General features: G+C 43.3%; 2 protein-coding genes and 1 long non-coding RNA gene across 3 annotated transcripts; all 3 read left to right on the top strand.

Moving 5' to 3' along the window:
• The first annotated feature begins 404 nt into the window (after positions 1 to 404).
• Positions 405 to 10,761, top strand: paqr4a (progestin and adipoQ receptor family member IVa). Its single transcript, XM_021625562.2, has 3 exons — positions 405 to 1,592; positions 8,527 to 8,745; positions 9,480 to 10,761. The coding sequence occupies exons 1-3, from the start codon at positions 1,319 to 1,321 to the stop codon at positions 9,911 to 9,913; spliced, it is 927 nt and encodes a 308-aa protein (XP_021481237.1). The 5' UTR covers positions 405 to 1,318; the 3' UTR covers positions 9,914 to 10,761.
• Positions 10,762 to 10,770: 9 nt separating this feature from the next.
• On the top strand, positions 10,771 to 14,676 carry LOC110486663. Its single transcript, XR_005035154.1, has 2 exons — positions 10,771 to 12,362; positions 13,770 to 14,676. It is a non-coding gene; the product is annotated as an uncharacterized LOC110486663 (long non-coding RNA).
• A 1,809-nt stretch (positions 14,677 to 16,485) lies between these two features.
• LOC110538621 (coronin-1A) lies at positions 16,486 to 25,372 on the top strand. The gene is made up of 11 exons (XM_036938724.1): positions 16,486 to 16,633; positions 18,910 to 19,113; positions 22,528 to 22,650; positions 22,835 to 22,964; positions 23,088 to 23,269; positions 23,507 to 23,626; positions 23,714 to 23,818; positions 24,150 to 24,295; positions 24,404 to 24,461; positions 24,542 to 24,757; positions 25,001 to 25,372. Exons 2-11 carry the CDS (start codon positions 18,916 to 18,918, stop codon positions 25,091 to 25,093), a joined length of 1,371 nt encoding a protein of 456 aa, XP_036794619.1. The 5' UTR covers positions 16,486 to 16,633; positions 18,910 to 18,915; the 3' UTR covers positions 25,094 to 25,372.
• Positions 25,373 to 25,443: the final 71 nt, after the last annotated feature.

Below are 25,443 nucleotides of genomic sequence, written 5' to 3'. Positions count from 1 at the left end.
GAAGAGTGAACTTGGAGCGCAAGCTGCAAGGGCTGGTTGATTGACATGGCTCCCGCCACCCTGGCTGGCACTACAGTCAACCTTTCACCTTCTTATCCAATGTGCATTTTTGTGTATTTTAAAGTAAACTTTGCTGTTGTAGGTCTATATTTGTTAACTACGTGAAAGTAATTAGAAAAATGCATAGAAGAAGATGTAAGATTAAAGTACAAATAACTGTTTCTTCTTCATATTTCCTAAATTCTAGAGAGGATCACCTAATTATTGGTGCAGCCATTATTAAACATTATTCCAAAATAATACCAAACAGTGACTGGTGAGGTATGTATCCCTGTCTCCCTTGTGCTGTTTTCTCATAAAAACCCAGTGTCAATCGCCCGCAATAATTCTCTTCAGTACCGCTCTATACCCACATTGGATTAGAGCGTCACTGTCCGGTACAGGGCATCAATCATCCGATGCGAGGGACTCGACGCCGGTGAATAAACGAGTCACATTTAACAAGAGTTTGGACGGAATCTTTATGGGAAATGGGGGTACCAATACGAGAGAAGATTTGGACACGAAAATCTGTATTTTTTGGTGTCGGGTTAACATCTTCCTTATCCATATTTGTTTGAAATCTCCCGGTGCAAATCACAGCAGTAGCACGCTAACGCGTTCCATCGCACTACATCTGCAGTTGTTGGTCGGTGACAAACTAGCTACCGTTAGTTAGCTGTAACCAGAATATGGATATTTTTGTAAAGACAATAGAGATGATTGTGCTCGAGCGTTTAGCTGCTTTTACGTTATGACCTGTTAACGTTAGTCCTGTATTGGAAATCTGACCGCTAAACCCATTCCTCTGTAGTCAGTGGTATCAAGGTGACGGATGGAAGTAGCTAAGCTAAAGCCACTGGACTTGTGAACCGGTGTAGTTAAACTAACTATGGCTAATGCTATGTGCCGTGGAATGTCGTACGCTAGCTAGCGAAATATTGAGTAACTAGCTAGCAGCTACCATGAATTATATTGTGTTAGCTAACCTCCGACAGATGTTGGGTGTTATGTCGGCATTCAAATGTAATATGTAATGTATACCACGGGCTTACACCATGTATGTGGTTGGCCTCGTCCTTGTCAACCCCTGTGGTTGACACATGTATCGGTTTTTAAAAGCAAACAGCGGGATAAAAACGCTGTCACCGGGTAGTGGTGCTGAAAAGAAAGAACATATTTTCTGTCGCTAGCTCGCTACAGTACTGTAGCTATGGGAGCTAGCTAGCTATATAGCTAGCAGCACATTATAGCTAGCTAACCCCCTCAGATTTTATCAATGGTGTCTAATAAATTTTTATTCGCAATAATTCTATTATATGTGTATATAGGTGTACAGTCATTATTTTACTTTTTTGGCGGCGTCGTTTTAACTATTTTGGTTGCTATGGCATTTTTAAATGGACCCAGACTATTAGACTGGGCGAATTCACCTCCTCATCTTCAATTCAACAAATACGTCCTGACTGGATACCGACCAATATCTTCTGTCCAAGACTGTATAAGAAGCCTTTTTTACATGCACAACGAACTGGGAAACATATACACACATGGTGAGTTTAAATATTTTGAGATGAAGATAACTTGCTGGGGTTTGCTAGCTAGCAACAGAGCAGTGCAGGCTTTGCTATGGAGCGATTTCAGTGCAAACAGAAACGATTTGAATTCAATATTTTTGTATTAAGATATTGAATTTGAATTCTATATTTTTCGATTTGTAATGCACAAATTGAGTAATTGAATTCATGAATTGCACTTGTAGTTCATGATTTGAAACTGAATTGAATGAATATTTCATTCCGTTTTCAAATTCAATTTCAATTGCATAAAATATTCAAATACAATATGTATATATTCAGTTTAAATATGGTATATATTGCTTTCATTGTCTGTGTATTAAGTTTACAAAATATAATTTCAAGATTAGCAAAGTTTCATATATTCAACTTCTCAGATGGATTCAGATTCACTTTTCAAATTCAGTTCTTTAAATTCAGATTCAAAACTAGAGACATCATCCTGGTACTTTGCTAGCAAGGAATGGTAAAAAAATAACAGATAGAATCACACGCTCCAGGGTTCACTCCAGGATATTTTAACAAGGTGGTGCAGCAGAATACAGCTGAGGGGAGGCCTGGAGCAGGGCAGTGACCCCCTTTGGATTTGTTTTATTTTTAACACGTGTAAGTGCCATTTCCTCCAATCTAGAGCAAAAAATACTCTATTAAATGCTAACAAAAAAATATGTTTTTTACATAGTGGTGCAGCCAGTCTACAAGGTGGCGCAGCACCGCACTTACATTGGGGAGAACCATGCGCTCTGTGTTATACAGGTTTCAGGTGTTTTCTAACGCCAATGTGTCATGTTGAATTTATCTTCTTCCAATGAATTTGGCTCTAGCGTTTGAACTCTTTGGGCTACAAGCTATTATGACCCCTTTGCTGAAAGCTAAAACTTGGAACACGGATGTGGTTTCTGTGACCATGTTTATGTGATGAGAACCTTGCCTGAAATTTGAAGACGTGTTAGTTTGACATGTTAGACATATTAGTTTCAAGTCTCCGGCAAGGGTACTCATTATAATGTGACTGACTGGGTGAAGACTTTGTTAACCTGCTGAGCTAAAGGCTAGGCATTGGTTCTGTGACTTGGATGGGTCTCTTCGAGGAGGAGGTCAAAGGGGTTGTGTAACAGGTGGTTCATGGACCATGCTTGCATGATGACTACTCTGAGACCTGAAAAGTTGCATTGTCTGGCACACAGGAGACCTGGGTTAGAACCTAATCATATCTTCCGGTCTCAAGCAAGGTTGTTCATCACATGCATGGATCACCAAACCACCGCTGTTGTGCTCTCATTAAATGTGGTAAACAGCGGTGGTTTGGTGATCCATGCATGTGATGAACAACCTTGCTTGTGCTTTTGTTTGCCACAGAAAGTGTTGTTCTCCAGTAGGCCTGAGTTCAAACCCAGTCAGTTATATTGGTGCCGTGAGTATGAGGTCAAAGGTGGGTGAAATGTAACCAAGATCCACAGTCTTTTAATGAGTAACCTTTATTTTTTTATTGAACCTTTAGTCAGTTAAGAACAAATTCAATTTTTTACAATACTGGGCCAATTGTGCACCGCCCTATGGGACTCCCAATCACGGCCGGAGGTGATTCAGCCTGGATTTGAACCAGGGATTGTAGTGGTGCCTCTTGTACTGAGATGCTGTGCCTTAGGCCCCTGCGCCACTCAGGAGCCCTTGCTGGAGACTTGAAGACTTGTTAGCTTCCTGAACTCATCCATATGCGATTTAGCTAAGTGGGCTAACACAGTCTATGACATGCTGGAGACCCGGTTTGAACCCAGTAGGTCACAAGTGCAAGATTAAATAGGGAGTGGAAAAGCTATCCTCAGAAGGGCTATGACAGGGCAATTCAACTATATTCTTATGGGGGCCAAATTGCATTTATTTTTGTCACACTCTATTGCGTGTCCTGTGTGCATCATAGCGGGGAACAGAAGGAACAACAATATTCAAGAGAGTCTTAGAGAGTCCCATTCAGGAATGGGGTCATAATAGCTTATAGCCAAAATGGTACACATATTAGAGCCAAATTAATCGGAAAAAAATTCATTAAACATGCCACATTGGCTTCAGAAACCTCCGGAACCCTGTTCAACCTGTAGAACGTTTGATTCAATCTGTTAACTTCTACCATTCCTTGCTGACAAAGTACCAGGATGTTGCCTCTGGTTTTGAATCTGAATTTAGAGAACTGAATTTGAAAATATATTTAATTAAATTGAAATTAAACATTAAAACTATTAATTCAATTCAGTTTTCAATCAATCAATACAAGTTATTTATTCAATTTGTGCATTACAAATTCAAAAAATGTTGAATTCAAATACATTTTCTGTTGGCACTGAAGTCGCTCCATACTGTGACCAGTGACAGCAGCCATGGGAAGTGTTAGCTGGCTAGCTAACTAGCAAGCAGCTTGCTATTGTAGTTAGTTGAATCACAGTAAGTTGCCAAAGGCAAAACCAAAGACACATCTCATCACCAGCTGATGACTAATATAATAAGCTTTATGTAAAGTTTTGGTTGCACTTGGTAGTACATTACAGCACAGAATAAACTGGTAATAACGTGGTAATTATGTCAGAGAGTATGGTAACAAGTTTGAGATCTTCACAATGAATTTGCCCACATACTCTTATAATTTCAGTATATGTGTTGGGTAGAGAAGGAGAAGGCTCTCTGTGTCTCTAAAAATCCTCTTAATTTTCAGATTGAAGTGACCAAGATTGCATATGAAACCATTGTCTCTAGCATAGGATTCTTGATGACCTCAAGTGAAGTCAACTTGCTACGGTATAAAGGATGCTTGTGTACCAATGGAGTGTTGAGTTTTAGTGTCAGCCAACTCCTTCCATTTTACTTACAGCACACCTGCCAACAGTCATTGAACCAGACAGGATTAGTGATCACCAGGGCAGGGGGGAATTTATTCCTGAAAGGAAGAGGAATCCTTTATTAAGACCAGGAATGATTGATTGATTGGCAGGCAGCTTAGCCTCTCCCTTACTATGCAATTTGTCATTCAGAGAAAGTAATTAAAAGAAAAAGGATGTTCAGAGAAAAAGGTTTGTCATTCAGAGAAAAAGGTTTGTCATTCAGAGAAAAAGGTTATTGCAATATTCTTGCAGCATAATAGCATTCAGAAAATAGGCTACATAAATACGGATGTATGACTCATTGGGTAAAAGCTTCTGCTAAATGGTATATATTTATATATAGTTGGTGAAGTCACACAGGTCCCATTTTTGGTAATATATGGCACCTGAAATCCAAATAAGATCACACAAATGGAGTCCACATGCTACATTTGCACAATAGGTTCAACAGCTTTTGGAGTACTTTTGGATAGAAACACGCAACTCCTGTCTAAAGAGTAGCAATCATACTTTGGACCGCTTAGGCTGTGTTTACACAGGCAATCCAATTATATTTTTTACACTAATTGTTTTTTTGGCTAATCAGATCAGCTCTGAAAAATATCTGATGTGATTGGTCAAAAGACCAATTAATGGAAACCCCCCAGAATTGGGTTGCCTGTGTAAATGCAGCCTTAGAGAGCCTGTCCAGTTGTACTGTTCAGTCGTGCTGAGGGAGGGTATGGAGGGAGGGGTGCAGAAGAGATCAAACTCAAAATAGATGTTAGACAGGAGGCTGGTGTGAGAAGCTATAGGAGGACGGGCTTATTGTAATGGCTTGAATGGAATAAATGGAACATTATCAAACATGGAAATCACATGTTTGACTCCATTCCATTTATACCATTCCAGCCAATACAATGAGCCTGTCCTCCTATAGCTACTCCCACCAGCCTCCTCTGATGTTGGATTGCATTGGCTGTATCACCTGGCCAGGACAAATGATTTTACAGTCGGAAAAGCAGAGTGAGCGAAAGATCGGGAAGAAGGCAGGATGTGGAGGAGAGTGATATATGTGTATCAAATTTCAAGGACCTGATTTTGCTCTCCAAGCACATCCCAATAGCCTAAGTGAAGCAACCTACAACACATCTCTGTAGTTTAAGGGTAATTCCATGGTAACGGAATTACGCTGTGATTTTTCACAGGAAAGAACTGTAATCTTTGCATCTGCACTGTTTTCCAGTAAATGTTTTAATTGTATTTACTGTGCAGGGATCTCCCAAAGAACGTAAGAGAAAAAAAAAACAGTGCCTTCAGAAAGTATTCGTACCCCCGGACATACCTCTTTTTTTTTGTTACAGCCTAAATTCAAAATTGATTTAAAAATGTTTTATCTCATCCACATACATCCTCATACACACAATACCCCATAATGACAAAGTGAAAACACATTTTAAATTTTTTGCAAATGTATTGAAAATTAAATGCAGAAATATCTCATTTAAGTATTCACACCCATGAGTCAATACTTTGCAGAAGCACCTTTGGCGGTGATTACAGTTGAGAGTCATCTGGGGTATGTCTGTATGAGCTTTGCACATCTGAATTTGTTTTTTTTCTCAAGTTCTGCGAAGTTAGATGGGCAGTGGTGGTGAACAGCATTCCAACGCTGGAAAGCATTCCAGTGTTGCTTTGGCTGTATGTTTGAGGTCATTGTCCTGTTGGGACATAAATCTTCTCCCCAGTCTAAGGTCGTTTGCACTCTGAAGCAGGTTCTCATCAAGGATTTGCCTGTATTTGACTCCATTCATTGTTCCCTCTATCAGTCTCCCAATCCCTGCAGCTGAAAAGCATGTCCATAGTATCATGCTGCCAGCACCATGCTGCACAGTAGGGATGGTGTTAGACGGTTGATGTTCTGTGCCTGGTTTTCTCCAGACATAGCGCTTTGCATTCAGGCCAAATAGTCAAATTTGTCTCATCAGACGACAGAATATTTTGCCTGATGCTATCAGTCTTTCACCTGCATTTTTGCTAACTCCAGGCATGCTGTCGTGGCTTTTTCTCAGAAGTGGCATCTGTCTGGACACTTTCCCTTAAAGTGCTGTAGAGACTGTTGTCCTTCTGGCAGGTTTTCCCATCTCAGCCAAGGAACTCTGTAGTTCTGTCAGTGTTCATTGGGTTCTTGGTCACCTCCCTGACCAAGGTCCTTCTTGCCCGGTTGCTCCATTTGGTCAGAAGGCTAACTCTAGGCATAGTCTGGATAGTTCCATATTTTATTTATTTCCCAATGATGGAGATCACTGTGCTCTTGGAAACTTTGAACACTCTACAAGTTGTTTTATACCCTTCCCCAGATATATGTCTCATCACAATCTTGGAGATGTACTAATTTCTTGGACTTCATGGGATAGTTGCAGCTCTGACATATATAGACAGGTGTGTTCTTTTCAAAATGCCCCAAAAATTTAATTGGCAACAGGTGGACTTCAAGGAAGTTGTAGTGACATCTGAAGGATGATCCAAGGAAATTGGATGAACCGGAAGACAATTTGGAGTGTCAAAGCAAAAGAGTGTGAATACTTATGTAAATGAGATATTTCTGTATTTCATTTTAAATACAACATTTTTACTTTGTCGTTATAGGGTATTGTGTGCAGATGGGTGAGAAAATACATCTATTTAATCAATTTAGAATTCCCTCTGTAACAACAAAATGTGGAATAAGTGAAGGGGTATGGATACTTTCTAAAGGCACTTACACTCAGTGGCCAGTTTATTAGGTACATCCATCTAGTACCGGGTCAGTCCCCCCTCTTGCTTCCAGAACAGCCTGAATTCTTCAGTACATGGATTCTACAAGGTGTGGTTGGTGTTCAAACATGGCTCAATTGGTAGCAAGGGACTTAACATGTGCCAGGAAAACATTCCCCACACCATTACACCACTGCCACCAGCCTGTACCATTGACAGCAGGAAGGATGGAGCCATGGACTCATGCAGCTTAGGCCAAGTCCTGACTCTGCCATCAGCATGACATAACAGCAACCGTGATTAGTTGGACCAGGAAAAGTTTTTCCATTCCTCAGTTGTTCAGTGTTGGTGATCACGTTCCCATTGGAACCTCCTCTTCTTGTTTTTAGCTGATAGGAGTGGAACCCGGTGTGGTCGTCTGCTGCAATAGCCCATCCGTGTGCGTTCCGAGATGCCGTTGTACTGCTCCGTTATTTTCCTGTTTGTGGCCTGTCTGTTAGCTTGCACGATTCTTGCCATTCTCCTTTTGACCTCTCTCATCAACAAGCTGTTTTCGCCCACAGGGCTACGCTGGATGAATGCTTTTTGTTTGTCGCACCATTCTCAGTAAACCCTAGACACTGTCATGCGTAAAAATCCCAGGAGGCCGGCCATTTCTGAGATACTGGACAATCGTACCACGCTCAAAGTCACTTATGTCATCCTAGCGTTCAATCAAACAGTAACTGGATGCCTGTTTGCCTGCCATATGACTCACTGTCTGTAGGACCAAACCATTTAAAAAAACATTTTTTATTACTTAATTTGTTATCATATAAGGCCATTGTTTGCTCTAGATTGCAGGAAATTGCAGTTACAGGTGTTCATAAATCTTGGCTGTACTCTGCAGCACCTCCTTGTTAAAATATCCTGGGGAGAACCCTGGTGTGTAAGTTGGTCAAAGTAGTCATTGTACATAGTTGTTTTTTGCTTGCCGTACAGTCTCTGTGTAATTCTGTTACCGTGGGATTGCCCTGTAGTGCAGCAGTAATTGTTGCTGAAGCTAAACAAGAGCTTGTGGAAGGTGAAAAAAGGTGTCTATGCAGTAGCGCTATGCCGTATTGCTAATGTGATTGGAAATTCATAACACATTTGACATTTTCTGTCATTTCATTGGAATAGATTAACAGGTGAAAATAAACTATCCAGTACAGTAGTGCAAATTGCAAGCGTTTTGTATTGGTAAACCTGGTGCTAGTTGTCAGCAAGATTTAGGCCTATTTGACCGAACCCTGATCATCCCCTTCACCCCTTCCTGACAGGTATCCCTCTGCTCTGCTTCCTGTTCCTCATCCCGCTCAACTTCCCCTGGTCCCAGATCAGTGTGACATGGCTGGGTGTGGTCCACTTCCTGGCCTGCCTGTCCCCCCAGCTGGGCTCTGTGCTCTACCACCTCTTCATGAACCACGAGGGAGGAGAGCCTGTCTACCACACTCTTCTCACCCTCGACATGTGTGGCATCTGTATGATCAACACGCTGGGTAAGCAGAGGGGCTTCTGGGTAGCAACTAAAAGCTCTCTCTCATTCTTTCTTTCATTCTCTCTACCTTTTTATCTCCTTCTCTCCTTTCTTTCTCTTCCGGCCTTTTGTTTTCTGTGTACACTCTTTGGCGCACTCTTTTTGTGCAATCCATTTTTAATTTACATATATGCAAATCATCTTGAGTATCCAATAACCAGTGGGTCGTTCTAGCAATTTGGTGCCTTTCAAGATGTGTAACTTGGTAGGGGGGAAAAAGTTTGATTTCACACTTTGTCATAAAGAGCACATGTATAACCTAATAAAAATAAAAACATTTTCCCATCTCATAAATAATGACTATAGTAAGTACCTATTAAGTGCCAAATAAAGTATTATTATTATTATTATTATTATTATTAAACCTTTATTTTGACAGGCAAGTCATCTATATATACAGTACCAGTCAAAAGTTTGGACACACGTACTCATTCCAGGGCTTTTATTTTTACTATTTTCTACATTGTAGAATAATAGTGAAGACATCAAAACTATGAAATAACACATATGGAATCATGTAGTAACCAAAAAAGTGTTAAACAAATCAAAATATATTTTCTATTTGAGATTCTTCAAAGTAGCCACCCTTTGCCTTGATGGCAGCTTTGTGTGCATGATTCTCTGGGATGGGAATATTTGTTGTGGTGTAGTTCAATGACTAACTGCCTCTGACTTTGTGTGTTGTGTTTGCCTCAGGAGCGCTGCCCATCGTCTACAGCACCCTGCTGTGCTACCCATTCACCCGCACAGTGGCTCTGCTCGTCTACATCCTGTTGTCCAGCTACGCTATCTACTCGGCCATCACGGCGCGGAGTAGCGTGCGGCGCCTGCGCTCCTTTGCCTGGCAGGCCCTGTTCCGCTTCTCCTTCTTCCTGCTGCGCTGGGTGGGCGTGGGCGGCGGCAGCCCCACCTCGCTGCAACACTTCCTCACCATGGACGCGCTGGCTGTACTGGGCGGGATCATCAACATCTCGCGCATCCCAGAGCGCTTCCGCCCGGGCCTCTTTGACTACTGGTGCAACAGCCACCAGATCATGCACGTGCTGGTGGTGGGCTCCATCCTCTACCTGCACTGGGGTGTGCTGGACGACCTGCTCTGGATCAACAGCCACCACTGTCCCTCAGACTGAGCCCCACCCTGCCTGGAGGGGGACCAGCGGGGAACAGGGTTTAGGACCTCTGGGGGGCTGTTTCAATAGGTAATGCTTGGGAAGGGAAGATGGGAGGTGTTCATGAAGACGTGCATGGAAGACCAGATAAAGTGTTTTACATAATAGGGATTGATGCAGGCTTTGACACATGTGCAAGAATGTTCATACTGTATCTGTGTCCACCTTGCCATTATACATGCGTTGCTATTTATATTAGGGAATATTGGCTCACTGGTCAACACACACACACACACACACACACACACACACAGCAGAGGATCTGTGAAGATTACACACAAAGGAGATTAAGGATTTGATATCAGAAATACACATAGAAATGTCTACAAAAAAAATCATGATATGCAAGTGAAGTTACACTTGAGCAATAGTTGATTTGCTGTTGACTTATCCTCATGTGTTAATTACCATTTCAACCTATGTCTTTTATCAAAGTGGATCCTTCAATGATGCATTCATTCTTTCTGAAGTATTTTTCAGATGTCATTCTATTGCAACCTATGCAGCACATAGCATATAAACTTCAGAACAAACACACACACCGTACACACTCACAGCGTAGCATGCATACATGCTAGTAATGCACAAAGCACTCCCAGACCCGTCACAGAGTCCTATGGAACTACTTGAGTTACTGTGTATTAGAGAGGATATTCTCCCTCTCATTATTTCTTCCATGTTTGTTTGTCTTTCTCCCTTCTCTCTGGCTTTGTCTGTCTCTCTGTGGTCAGGTATGGGTGAAGGGTATGGGTAACTGGGTATGGCTAACTGGGTATGGGTGAAGGGTATGGGTAACTGGGTGAAGGGTATGGGTAACTGGGTGAAGGGTATGGGTGAAGGGTAACTGGGTATGGGTGAAGGGAATGGGTAACTGGGTGAAGGGTAACTGGGTGAAGGGTATGGGTAACTGGGTATGGGTAACTGGGTGAAGGGTAACTGGGTATGGGTAACTGGGTGAAGGGTATGGGTAACTGGGTATGGGTGAAAGGGTTCATTCCTTGGCTTGTGAGTGCTCATTTTGTTTGAAGTTTACCTCCCTTTTAGTGCAGTCCACATAGCCTAAATGCTAGACTGAACTTGGATGCTTTGTGCCATTGAAAATACAACCATTTTGAATAGGGAATCATGACAGATTATTTACGTTTACAATTGCTATTGTTGAGTTACATGAAGTTACTCTTTATTATTGGTTAACCAATGAATCTTGTGAGACAGTGCTTTTTATTTATTCATCAATATATATATTTAAAGTGACAATTCCTCACATTTAACTGAGGAATTTGATTTGGTTTTGAATCCGGATTATTAGAATTAGTTCATGACTATTAAGTTAAAAATATATATTTTGTTGTTGATTATTGTAATCATGTTTGGCACATACTGTAGTCAATGAAAAGGGCACATAACGTCTTAAATGAAGATGCCTAAAACAGACTGGATGTCTCTCTTTATAATACCTGAACAATAGTTACAAGACTGCAAGATGGATCTTGTTGACTGAAAAGGGAAGTTCTGCCACCAAACAGATACCAAATGTTTATTACTCTACAGTATTAGAGAGAGAGTTTGTGATGAGGGTTTTTTAAATTAGAATGCACTATTATTATTTGACTACTAGAAACCAGTAGGTTCCCCTGGGAGGGTGGAAATGGCCGACAGCTAGGCTACTTTCTAGGCTTTTAACTGTCCGAGGCCAGATAATGATTTGGTATGAGGCACTGCATTCTATGCCAAAGCTGGACATTATTACTACATAACATAGCCCAGTTTGACTCTTTGCACTTTGTTACCCTTAGAGAGGTACAGTACTGTAGTACCAAGCTGACCTGTGCCGTATAGTATTTCATTAGACAACTGCAACCAAGCATGAATGAACCCCTAACCCTCTCACAATTTTCACAACCAGTAACCCTGAGCAAACTATTTCTGGTTACTCAGTTTTAAAGTCCAAATTGTTGCCACTAGTTTCTGCACTGGCATTTGTGTTTATGCTCTGAGGAACAGTACAATGTTTACTTTTTGGATTACTTTTGTGTTTTATAGATTTTGTTCAACGATTGACTGTATGTGGAAGGTTGAGACCAAGCGGTTTGTTTTATTAATCTGCTTTGTTCTGAGGGACCTTTAACCTAGTCGGCCCATGGACTAGTTAAGTTTGCATGTTTCTATGTAACATTGCACTTTTGTAACCTAGTGCACACACTCACACATACCCACACTAATAACCACTTCACTCACGAGTTGCCAAATGATGTGTCGAGGGCCTCCGTTGTAGCACATACTTTGCTCACATTGAGTCAAGGGTGAGGGAGAATGTCCCAGCCTCTCCCACACAGGCCTCAGACTGCAACCCGACCCTGACTAGTGTTAAACCGTTTCTCAGCCCCCGTATGAAACCACCCCTGTCATGGTGAGTACATTACAGCCATGGCCCCTTGTAACGTCATAAGCTGAAATTGTATTACAGCGCACTGAATGAAACTGATTATTAATGCATGTTAGTAGCTCTCAAACGGAAAGTCATTGTCTCATACGAGGACTTTAACTTAGTATTAGCCAAATGCTTGTGCATTGTAACATATGACACGTCATGTGTCAGTCACTCCAGCTAAGAGCTTTTACATGCTGTCAGGGCAGTGGACCATGAGTGTTAAGAGAGGAACATACTACATACAGTATATACTAATACAGGAATATGAGGGACTAGAACAGAGGCAATACAACTATATCAAATAAACTGCACTGTTTATTTATTTTCAAAAGGGCTTTGGATCAAAGTGAATACCAGTAATGAAACTTATTTAAAGTCCATGTAAATACATGTATGTATGTAGATTATATATACATACAGTGCAAACAGTATATAACGCTGATACTTTTATACATGTAATTAAAGGAAAGAAAGCAGAACCTGGAATTCAATCTGTACGTCACCTCAGACAATGCTCTGTGTCCGAGGGAAAAGGGACCTGAGGGGTGGTACTACTGTGTATTTAATATCAACCACATCCAACCTATTTACTCAAATATGTGAACCCAGATAAAACGGATTCTTTTCAGTTCTGTTGTAGAGATGGGTAACCGTGTGGGTTTTTGAGAGACCCAGGGTTTAAGAATGCTTTTGCTCGATTAAATATAACCTCATAAAAATAAAAGATGGGGAAGATTCAGGGGGGGGGGGGGTGGGGGGCATGTATGAATACCTCTGATTACAACTGGATATCTATGCATTATCAGATACAAATACATTTACACTGTCTGAAGTGGATGTGTGTTCAAGTGGTGTTTCTCAACTGTCACAAAAACAAAAAGGGTCAGTTCTCTACTCAAAGGGACTCCACCACCCTGGGTTTTCCACTTCTCAGGGTGCTATAGCCGTAGCTGTTACGTTGAGGCCAGGGGGTTCCTCTCTGAAACATGGCTTTTAGAGCCACACACCACAGAGGCCACTGTGAGGGACTCCTGAACTGGGTAGGGGTCCGAGGGAAGGTAAGAGTCAGCAGTAGTAGTAGAAGTAGGGATTCTTGGGGTGGGATCTGATAAAACGAGGTGAAATGTATTTAAAGAGCGGTTGAGAAAAGAGTAAGACTGTGGAAACGGGAAGATGGGAGGGGAGGGAAGAGTGGTGGGAGAAAGAACTGAAAACCATTTTTCAGAGATGGAACCAGGCCCACCAACAGTACCATTTTTCAGAGATGGAACCAGGCCAGCCAATGGTCATTGTTTTAGTCTGTATATTCTGCTATTCTATGATGATAATGATTACATGATATATGAAACACTAACAAAATGTAATGTTTGTTTTTTTTGTACACAGGTGCCAGCTAGCCTGTTTCTGACTATTTATAAAGGATTAACTGTCCACTATTGTTATACGATGATGATGATGATACTTATTATTATTGATACAATTACTCTGTGGAGGGTTGGTACTAATTATGATACTGTCTGTACTGATAATGAAATGCCCTTTTCCTCTTGACGAAGGGAGCTTTCTTGAGGGTCTGTCTGTTTCTCTGTTTGTCCTTGTCTTCGGTCTCTCTTGGTTTTTGTAAATGAATTGAATGGCTGTTTATTTGGCCCCATCTGGTGGACATTACTCTGTAACGTTGCAGTCTATTGCAGGCATCATATTGTATCGTATAAAGGCTCACCGCCAACCGTTCTGTGAGGAAGCCCAGTTCTGATATTTTCACTAATTGATCTTTTGACCAATCAACTCTGAAAAAGATCTGATGTGAAAAGACCTGATGTGATTAGTCAAAGGACCATTGGTGGAAAACAAATACCAGAGTTAGACAGGTTGTTTTTACACAGGCAATGTGACGGACTGACATACTTACTACTCAACAGTGTTAACATGCTAGGAGTGACCAAACCCTGCATGTTCAGAGTTGCACAAACCAGTTATGAATGTATATTATGGACCCTGTATGTTTGAATATATGAGCTGTTTTAAGATCTCACACTTCATGTGTGAAATCTGTGTTTTAATGTGTTTTGTCTGTCCTGCTCCATGTCTGGGTGCAAGTTGCATCCTACTGTGCCTCATCGACCCGCCTGTGTTCTTCTCACCAACGCTTCTGTTAATTTATGGCCATCTTGTATCTGTGTCTAGTTTCTCTACGTGTCCATCTGTAGTGTCTTGCATTATACAGACAGGCCCTCCCACTCCTCAGTCTCCAGCAACGATTGTGCAATAAACTGAAGTCTATATTTTTAAACCTGTCTCTGGCCTTCCATTCTGTCTTTTTGGTCTCTCCTGTTCTGTTCTCTTGCTTGTTTTAATGGAGATGTTTTCAGGGGGGTTGAGGGAGCAGGGTCTGGTTAAAGGATGCATACATGTGTCTTTAAACAGAGCCTAGCTGTACCATGGCATTCTCTGTTTGACTTCATCCTGTTATCCATACATGTGTCTTTAAACAGAGCCTAGCTGTGCCATGGCATTCTCTGTTTGACTTCATCCTGTTATCCATACATGTGTCTTTAAACAGAGCCTAGCTGTACCATGGCATTCTCTGTTTGACTTCATCCTGTTATCCATACATGTGTCTTTAAACAGAGCCTAGCTGTGCCATGGCATTCTCTGTTTGACTTCATCCTGTTATCCATACATGTGTCTTTAAACAGAGCCTAGCTGTACCATGGCATTCTCTGTTTGACTTCATCCTGTTATCCATACATGTGTCTTTAAACAGAGCCTAGCTGTGCCATGGCATTCTCTGTTTGACTTCATCCTGTTATCCATACATGTGTCTTTAAACAGAGCCTAGCTGTGCCATGGCATTCTCTGTTTGACTTCATCCTGTTATCCATACATGTGTCTTTAAACAGAGCCTAGCTGTGCCATGGCATTCTCTGTTTGACTTCATCCTGTTATCCATACATGTGTCTTTAAACAGAGCCTAGCTGTACCATGACATTCTCTGTTTGACTTCATCCTGTTATCCATACATGTGTCTTTAAACAGAGCCTAGCTGTACCATGGCATTCTCTGTTTGACTTCATCCTGTTATCCATACATGTGTCTTTAAACAGAGCCTAGCTGTGCCATGGCATTCTCTGTTTGACTTCATCCTGTTATCCATACATGTGTCTTTAAACAGAGCCTAGCTGTACCATGGCATTCTCTGTTTGACTTCATCCTGTTATCCATACATGTGTCTTTAAACAGAGCCTAGCTGTACCATGGCATTCTCTGTTTGACTTCATCCTGTTATCCATACATGTGTCTTTAAACAGAGCCTAGCTGTACCATGGCATTCTCTGTTTGACTTCATCCTGTTATCCATACATGTGTCTTTAAACAGAGCCTAGCTGTACCATGGCATTCTCTGTTTGACTTCATCCTGTTATCCATACATTGTGCACAGAGGTTAAATTGTGATTTTTGTAGACGGTTGTCCTGTACACAGCAGCACCCTCTTTGCACATATTTATATCCCACAGTCAACAGTCCCCACTGCAAGTAGGCAACTACAGTATGGTAGATGCTAAGTGGGATCCTTGGGATGACCTAACCCTATAATTCATTGTTCTTTAATTATTTAACTAGGCAAGTCAGTTCGGAACAAATTCTTATTTACAATGACAGCCTACTTTTGAGCCCCCTCGGCCAAACCCTCCCCTAACCCAGACGACACTGGACAAATTTGCGCCGCCCTATGGGCCTCCCAATCACAGCCGGTTGTGATACAGCCCGGGATCAAACCTGGTCTGTAGTGACACCTCTAGCACTGCGATGCAGTGCCTTAGACCGCTGCGCCACTCGGGAGGCCCAAAGCTTTAGAGCACTCTGGAGACTCTGTTACAGTGACATTACAATGTTTATCTTCATATATATATATATATATATATATATTAATTTAAATGAAATGTAATCAAATCAAAGTAATACAGACTTGATGATTTGATTAGTCTAATTAATTAGGCTCACTTTGGTCTGCATATCAACAACTTCATCTAATCTCTTCTTGAGATCTGTCATTTAAATGTTTCAACCCCAGCAAGTAAGAAGACAGAATGAGACACCTCCCATTTCCACCTTCATCTAAAACTCTCACTTCCTCCATCACATAAAGAGACCTACCCTAGACAACCGTCTCCTACTCCTCTCTGGCGACACAGCAGAACCAAGCAGGGAGCCTGACTGAGCAGAACATTTCCCCATCACTAAAACAGGTAGGCCTGCTTTCAGCATCCTTCTCCTAGTAATCACAAACCATGTGACTGATAGTCCATAATTGCTGTCACTCTATATGATTATGCTGTAGGCCTACACACACACACACACACACACACACACACACACACACACACACACACACACACACCATTATTGACATGTACTCCGGTCCTGGTCCTTTATAACATTAAGGCACACTCTGCAAAGGATTATTGCATTAGATGAATGTCTACCAAAGAGGTCTTGTGATGCACAAATGCTACAAGAACAGTGAGGCCTAAGTCTTTAGCCAAGGGATTCAGAGTCAGCGCAGCTTCAGATTTGAGGAAGTAAGGTCTGCAAATGGAGGTAAATTCTCTGCTCACTCTTTTAGAGTTGTCGTTTTACAGCATAAATGTATGGGCTGTAGGTCAGGACTGAGTCATTGTGTGCACTAATATTCTTATTGATAAATCTGAAACTTGTGAAATGTAGCCTATGCATTGAACATGAGGACTATCTACTGACAGTAATGCATTACAAACCCTACAAACCCTAAATTGGACGACAATATTTCAACCAGTTGCATTCTCTTTGGTTATAGCTCGTAAAAAAATTATATCATATATATATCTGCCAACTGTTTAATGTGTGAAAAAGGAGCATTAGAGAGGGACAAAGAGAGCATGTGTGTGAATGAAACGGAAAGAACGATAGTTTTGTGGTTCTGTTGTTTGTTCTGTAGGATGTGGTCTAACTGTTGCTGTAGGTTCCTGGTTCACATGATTTCCAAACAGCAGTGGAGTATGCCTTTCAGTTTGCCTCTGTAGTCCCATATGCTCCTATTTCCTTCAATTCTCCATGTTTTCTCTCTCTGTGCGGGTTCATCCCTACGACTAGATGTGAGTTAAAGCATTGCACAGAGCCACAAGTGTACCTCGAATAATAAAGACAAAAAGAAACAGTTGCAGACTGGAGGAAGTAGTTGTGCAAGTACTTTCTTCCCCTTTTCTCTGCTTTTCCTGTATTGTCCTTCCTTCCTGTAGCTTTGTGTCTGTATGTTTGTGTCCTCACTATGTGCTTGTCTTGTGGTCTAACTAGGGAGTGAGTCAGTGATGCTCATGTTCTTAAGACATTTTGTGGCATCTAAGGTCACAGTATTCAAAAATTGCTCTTCATATCCTGTAAAATGTTTATACTTGCATTTGTGTATTATTTATGCAAATGAAAACAGTTACATTTATTTCACAGATTACTGCTTTTCTTCTATACATCTCTCTCACTCCCTCTCTTTTTCTCTCTCTCTCTCTCTCTCTCTCTCTCTCTCTCTCTCTCTCTCTCTCTCTCTCTCTCTCTCTCTCTCTCTCTCTCTCTGTCTGTCTATGTAAATGTTGTAAAGGTGCCTGGTGACACCTCACTGGCTACAGTAGCAGTCTGCATATTCTTAAATACAATAACCACTTGATTAGTCTACTGCTGTGCATTAACAACTCTGCCCCTCTTCCCTTTTCTTCTTATATCTCCTCTTAATTCTCACACTAACCCCCTCTCCTCTCCTTGTCCTCATCTCTCCTACTACCATCCCCCCCTCTCTCCTCTCCTTGTCCTCATCTCTCCTACTACCATCCCCCCACTCTCTCCTCGCCTTGTCCTCATCTCTCCTACTACCATCCCCCCACTCTCTCCTCTCCTTGTCCCCCATCTCTCCTACTACCATCCCCCCACTCTCTCCTCTCCTTGTCCTCATCTCTCCTACTACCATCCCCCCACTCTCTCCTCTCCTTGTCCCCCATCTCTCCTACTACCATCCCCCCACTCTGTCCTCTCCTTGTCCTCATCTCTCCTACTACCATCCCCCCACTCTCTCCTCTCCTTGTCCTCATCTCTCCCACTACCGACCCATCCCCCCACTCTCTCCTCTCCTTGTCCTCATCTCTCCTACTACCGCCCCATCCCCCCACTCTCTCCTCTCCTTGTCCTCATCTCTCCTACTACCGACCCATCCCCCCACTCTCTCCTCTCCTTGTCCTCATCTCTCCTACTACCGCCCCATCCCCCCACTCTCTCCTCTCCCCGTCCTCATCTCTCCTACTACCGACCCCCCCCCCCCACTCTCTCCTCTCCCTGTCCTCATCTCTCCTACTACCGCCCCATCCCCCCACTCTCTCCTCTCCCCGTCGTCATCTCTCCTACTACCACCCACCCCCCTCTCCTCTCCCCATCCTCATCTCTCCTACTACCGCTCCACCCACCCCCCCTTCCTCTCCCCATCCTCATCTCTCTCCCCTATCAGGTCACCATGTCCAGGAAGGTAGTCAGGGCCAGTAAGTTCCGTCATGTCTTCGGCCAGGGGGTGAAGGCTGACCAGTGCTATGATGACATCCGCATCTCCCAGATGACCTGGGACAGCAACTTCTGCTCTGTCAACCCCAAGTTCGTGGCCATGATTGTGGATGCCAGCGGAGGAGGGGCCTTCCTAGTGCTGCCTCTGAACAAGGTGGGCCTGAGCAGAGAGACAGAGGTCAAAGTGAATGCCTTAAGTGAAGTTAGACGTTTTCAGGTCTCAGAAGTGGTCTCAGTCTCAAATCTTGAAGTTTCAAAATGTCACTTTCATTCATGCCCAGATTTTCCCAACTACGCTACAATTTTGATGAAAATGCTCATTGGCGTGTCGTTTGTACAGTGTTCATTTTAATTTTGAATATTGCAAGGCGGCATCACACATTGTGCTGAATAAGGAAGTTTGGGGCAGTGTTTCGGTTCTACACGTCACTGGCTCTCTCTGTGTTGTTGCTAGTTTTTCACCATATTTGGAGCGGTTCAGTGCAACACAGTCTTGACAGGATGTGGCTAGGGCGCAGTATAGTGCAGCTGCATATACAGTCAGGTCCAAAATTCTTAACACACTTGATAAAGATGAGAAAAAAAGACTGTATAAAATATATATATACTGAGCTATTTACTGAGCTAGAGTTATATTTTCGTGCCATCTGACTATAGCACCGCCTGGAGTTTGATCAATGGCATTGGCACATGAATTGGAACCGGGGCTAGGGTCAGATAACATGAAAATATAGCTCTTTGGTCATGCATACCAGTGGTGGGTTTGACATTGAAAAACAGAAGCATATGTGGGATGCAGGTACAGTATCAGCATGGGACGAATATGCTGCAATATCAGCAACAACAATATCAGTGCTTCAGCACTGGGCAGTCCCGTTCTGTGAGCTTGTGTGGCCTATCTCTTCTCCTAGACGTTTCCACTTCACAATAAGAGCACATACAGTTGACCGGGGAAGCTCTTGCAGGGCAGAAATTTGACAAACTGACTTGTTGGAAAGGTGGCATCCTATGACAGTGCCACATTGAAAGTCACTGAGCTCTTCAGTAAAGCCATTCTATTGCCAGTTAATGGAGTTGCATGGCTGTGTGCTCTATTTTATATACCTGTCAGCAACGGGTGGGGCTGAAATAGCCAAATGCATTCATTTGAAGGGGTGTCCACATTCTTTTGTACTGTATATATAGTGTATGTAATGGTCTTATAGTAGTCAATATCTAGATTGATTTTGAATGCGTTATGTGATATTGAAGCATAAAGGTGTAATTGAAAGACTTTGACATTAAGTGTATGCATATTCATATATAGAACAGATATGTAGATATAACAGATTTTTTTTTACCCAAAGATATACACTGTCTCAACGTCATGGGTAGAGACCATTGCATCACTGTTTGGACTTCCCTGTAACAGGGATGAATAGTAGCCCTCTCAACCAAAATTCACAGTGAATTTAAGGCCTAATGATTTGGTCAAAGGAAGCCATTGTTCCCAAGTGAACGATAATTTGATTTAAAGGTAGACAGCGAAATGACTGCAGATATTGAGATGAGCGAAATGCACGATTTCACACAGTCACACAAAGTATCTGCGCATGTGCACGGGTTCGCTTCACTCTCTTACAGTGTGGGAGCCACGGGACCAAAAACGCTGAGAAGTTGAGTCTCGTGCTTCAACGTTCTTAGTTGTTGTGGAAATTGACCCACTATGCTGTTTACTTTCTGCATCTACGTCATATCGCTGATTCTACCTTGATTTAAATGTTGGAGAAGTACATTTTTCTGTCACTTAACTACTCTGTAGATATTACTACAGCCATATAACCCATATGTGATCACTATTATTGAGACGGTGACTAAGAGGTTTTAGGATGGCAGCTGATTGTTCATCTACAATGAAGGCAGGAACTTTAGGAGAAACATTTGAATAAAGTATGAAAAAAAAACATTATGCCACTTCATATTCAAAATAAGGCATGTACTGTACATCCTTAGTACATTATTGAATGTAGATGGCTTTGTTTTGGTACTGTGAATGATGGGCGAGGGCCAACGTGACAGAGAGGACCAACAGTCCAGATCATGTGTGTGTTCCACCAGGGCCAACAGTCCAGATCCTGTGTGTGTTCCACCAGGGCCAACAGTCCAGATCCTGTGTGTGTTCCACCAGGGCCAACAGTCCAGATACTGTGTGTGTTCCACCAGGGCCAACAGTCCAGATCCTGTGTGTGTTCCACCAGGGCCAACAGTCCAGATCCTGTGTGTGTTCCACCAGGGCCAACAGTCCAGATCCTGTGTGTGTTCCACCAGGGCCAACAGTCCAGATCCTGTGTGTGTTCCACCAGGGCCAACAGTCCAGATCCTGTGTGTGTTCCAACAGGGCCAACAGTCCAGATCCTGTGTGTGTTCCAACAGGGCCAACAGTCCAGATCCTGTGTGTGTTCCACCAGGGCCAACAGTCCAGATCCTGTGTGTGTTCCACCAGGGCCAACAGTCCAGATCCTGTGTGTGTTCCACCAGGGCCAACAGTCCAGATCCTGTGTGTGTTCCACCAGAACCAACAGTCCAGATCCTGTGTGTGTTCCACCAGGGCCAACAGTCCAGATCCTGTGTGTGTTCCACCAGGGCCAACAGTCCAGATCCTGTGTGTGTTCCACCAGGACCAACAGTCCAGATTCTGTGTGTGTTCCACCAGGGCCAACAGTCCAGATACTGTGTGTGTTCCACCAGGGCCAACAGTCCAGATCCTGTGTGTGTTCCACCAGGACCAACAGTCCAGATCCTGTGTGTGTTCCACCAGGACCAACAGTCCAGATCCTATGTGTGTTCCACCAGGGCCAACAGTCCAGATCCTGTGTGTGTTCCACCAGGGCCAACAGTCCAGATACTGTGTGTGTTCCACCAGGGCCAACAGTCCAGATTCTGTGTGTGTTCCACCAGGACCAACAGTCCAGATCCTGTGTGTGTTCCACCAGGACCAACAGTCCAGATCCTATGTGTGTTCCACCAGGGCCAACAGTCCAGATCCTGTGTGTGTTCCACCAGGGCCAATAGTCCAGATCCTGTGTGTGTTCCAACAGTCCAGTTCCTGTTTGTATTCCACCAGGGCAAACAGTCCAGATCCTGTTTGTGTTCCACCAGGGCCAACAGTCCAGATCCTGTTTGTGTTCCACCAGGACCAACAGTCCAGATCCTGTGTGTGTTCCACCAGGGCCAACAGTCCAGATCCTGTGTGTGTTCCTCCAGGGCCAACAGTCCAGATCCTATGTGTGTTCCACCAGGGCCATGGGAACCCTGCAGACTGCTAGTGCTCTCCCAGTAGAGTTCTCTGCTCTCTAAGGCTGATTTCAGGCATAGCTATACAATTGTCATCAGCTGACTGAGTTCCTCTCCTCTGAACCCTCTCTAGGTCTCTCTGTTGCCAAGACCACAGTGGTAGCAACACTCTACATCTCCATGTGTTCTTACTGCATACTGTAGTATTTATCTCCTGTTTGAGCCATCAGCTTGTGTGTGTGTGTGTTTATTTGTGTCATAGTAACCCATCTTTTTCCTTTGTGTCTCCCTGTAGACGGGTCGTATTGACATGTCCCAGCCCACAGTCTGTGGACACACAGGCCCAGTGCTGGATATTGAGTTCTGTCCCCACAACGACAACATCATTGCCAGTGGTTCAGAGGACTGCAGTGTCATGGTAAGTAGAGGTCACAACTTTTCACTGGCCACAATGTTGAGCTTGTTAAGTAGAATTATATAATGGACGCACTTTAGGACATATGTCCCTGTGTGATCCAGTTGATCAGTGTTCTGTATCTATGTACTGTGTTAACTCAGTGTAATGGCATACCCTCCTCTTCCTCTACCTCTCCATCGTTCAGATTTGGGAGATCCCGGAGGGTGGCCTGGTCACGCCCTTGAATGACCCCGTGGTGAAGCTGGAGGGGCACTCCAAACGCGTGGGCATCCTCAGTTGGCACCCCACTGCCCACAATGTGCTCATGAGCGCAGGTATAGCACTGCTGTGATGCATCGCCTCAGAATACAAGTGCCTCTTCAACTGTTAACATAAGTGGAGTAGCACTGCATGGCCTAAATGCCTGTTCCTCCGTCTCTCTCTCCCCTGGCTTCCAGGCTGTGACAACGTGGTGATCCTGTGGAACGTGGCGTGTGGAGAGGCCATGGTGAGGATCGACTCGGTCCACCCTGACCTCATCTACAGTGCCTGCTGGAACAGGGACGGCTCCCAGATCCTCACCTCCTGTAAGGACAAGACCATACGTGTGCTGGACCCCCGCAAGGGCACAGTCATTGCCGTGAGTGCCCCCCTCCCTGCCCCCATCAATACCACAGGAGAACCAGCCACTCTAACCCTGGACAGTCAGATGCACCTAGCTACCAGGTTTAATGTCATAGATCTCAATAGAATCACAGTCAGGGATGAGTTCATATAGTTCCCTTCACGTGTCTTTGATAGATGAACCTCCTTTGTTGAGTGTCTGTCTTTCCCTGAATCTACAATCTCTCTCTCTCTGCCTTTCTGTCTCTCTCAGGAGAAGGAGAAGACACACGAAGGCTCCAGGCCTGTCAAGGCTGTGTTTGTGTCCGAAGGGAAGATCCTGAGCACCGGCTTCAGTCGCATGAGTGAGAGGCAGGTGGCACTTTGGGACCCGGTGAGTGTTATGAGACCATTATGAACTTCTTATAAAGCCTTATGAATCGTGTCTTAAGACCTGACATGACCTGTATGTGTTTGACAGAAGAGCTTTGGGGAGCCACTCACCCTGCAGGAGTTGGACACCAGCAGTGGTGTCCTATTGCCCTTCTTTGACCCTGACACTGGCATCGTCTACCTCTGTGGCAAGGTTAGATTTAAAAACACACACACACACACACACACACACACACACACACACACACACACACACACACACACACACACACACACACACACACACACACACACACACACAGGAGGCTCAAATGTTTTTTGAGAACAGCTCAAAATAATGGCCAGAACGAAGCAAATGGAATGGCATCAAACACATTGAAACCATGTGTTTTATATATTCGATACCATTCCACCTATTCCGCTCCAGCTATTACCATGAGCCCTTTCTCCCCAAATAAGATGCCACCAACCTCCTTTGACACACACACACTATGGTTTACTAACCATTAATTTTCGTGTCTCAGGGTGACAGCAGTATCCGGTACTTTGAGGTGACGGATGAGGCTCCCTATGTTCACTACCTGTCCATGTACAGCAGTAAGGAGAGTCAGAAGGGCATGGGCTACATGCCCAAGAGGGGCCTGGAGGTCAACAAGTGTGAAATCGCCAGGTAACCACACAGAGTCATGGACATTGTCACTCGCCAGTATACACACACATACACACAAGCGCTGTTTGTAAAATGGGAATGTATATTGTTTTATTCGTCCTCCACCAGGTTTTACAAGCTCCATGAGAGGAAGTGCGAGCCCATTGTCATGACGGTGCCCCGCAAGGTAAATTCACTTTTAAAAAATGACTATAACTCAAAGCATGTGATTCTTAAATATCTCACTTTCTCTCTCTCTCTCTTCAGTCTGACCTGTTTCAGGAGGATTTGTACCCAGACACCATGGGTCCAGAGCCGTCTGTGGAGGCCAATGAGTGGTTTGAAGGCAAAGAGGGCCAACCTATCCTGATCTCCTTGAAGGACGGTTTTGCGACAACCACCAAATCCAAAGAGTTCAAAGTTCACAAAAGTCTTCTGAAGACCACATCAGCAGCCATGGGGCATCAGCACGATAACACTGGGGTAAGGACATGGCTGCATCTACCTACATGCTTTGATATATCTGTGAATAGATACTGTATTTTAGATATGGCTTCCTCTTTTGCACATTTCACCAGGAATCTCCCCTCTCCTTCTCTCTCTCTCTCTCTCTCTCTGTTTTCTTTCTCTTTTTTGTCTCTATCTATCTATCTTTCTTTCTTTATTTATTTATTTCTCTCTCTCTCTCTCTCTCTCTCTCTCTCTCTCTCTCTCTCTCTCTCTCAGGAGGTGCATGCCTTGCAGAAGGAGGTGAAGGCTCTGAAGGAAACAGTAGAGGAGCTGACCAAGCGCGTGAGCAAACTGGAGAGCAAGAATTGAAACAGAGCCATTGGGTTCGAGATGGAGCTGATGGAGAGAGAGAAGGAGGTGTAAAGAGGAGAAGATAAAGAGGAGATGAAAGTAAAATAGTTATAAATAGTTGGGGATGTTTAAAGGGAGAGTTGGAGACAGGATCCATCAATATCAGCAGCCAAATATTTTTGGGTCTGGAAGCTTGAATTTGTTTTGTTGGTGTCAGTTTTCCCATTTATAGAGACTTGTTTTTAATATATGCTCTTACATAGTTGGAAATAAAAGTCCTTAATATTATCCAAAATATTTCAACTTGTTTTGCTTTTGTTAACATTTCCAAACCAAAGGATGGCACACCTGAAGGAGATGACAATCAT

Source organism: Oncorhynchus mykiss, chromosome 12 (assembly GCF_013265735.2).
Source record: "Oncorhynchus mykiss isolate Arlee chromosome 12, USDA_OmykA_1.1, whole genome shotgun sequence".
NCBI classification, from domain to species: Eukaryota; Metazoa; Chordata; class Actinopteri; order Salmoniformes; family Salmonidae; genus Oncorhynchus; species Oncorhynchus mykiss.
The sequence above is the reverse complement of the archived record's forward strand: the minus strand, read 5'-3'. Positions and strand labels throughout refer to the sequence as shown.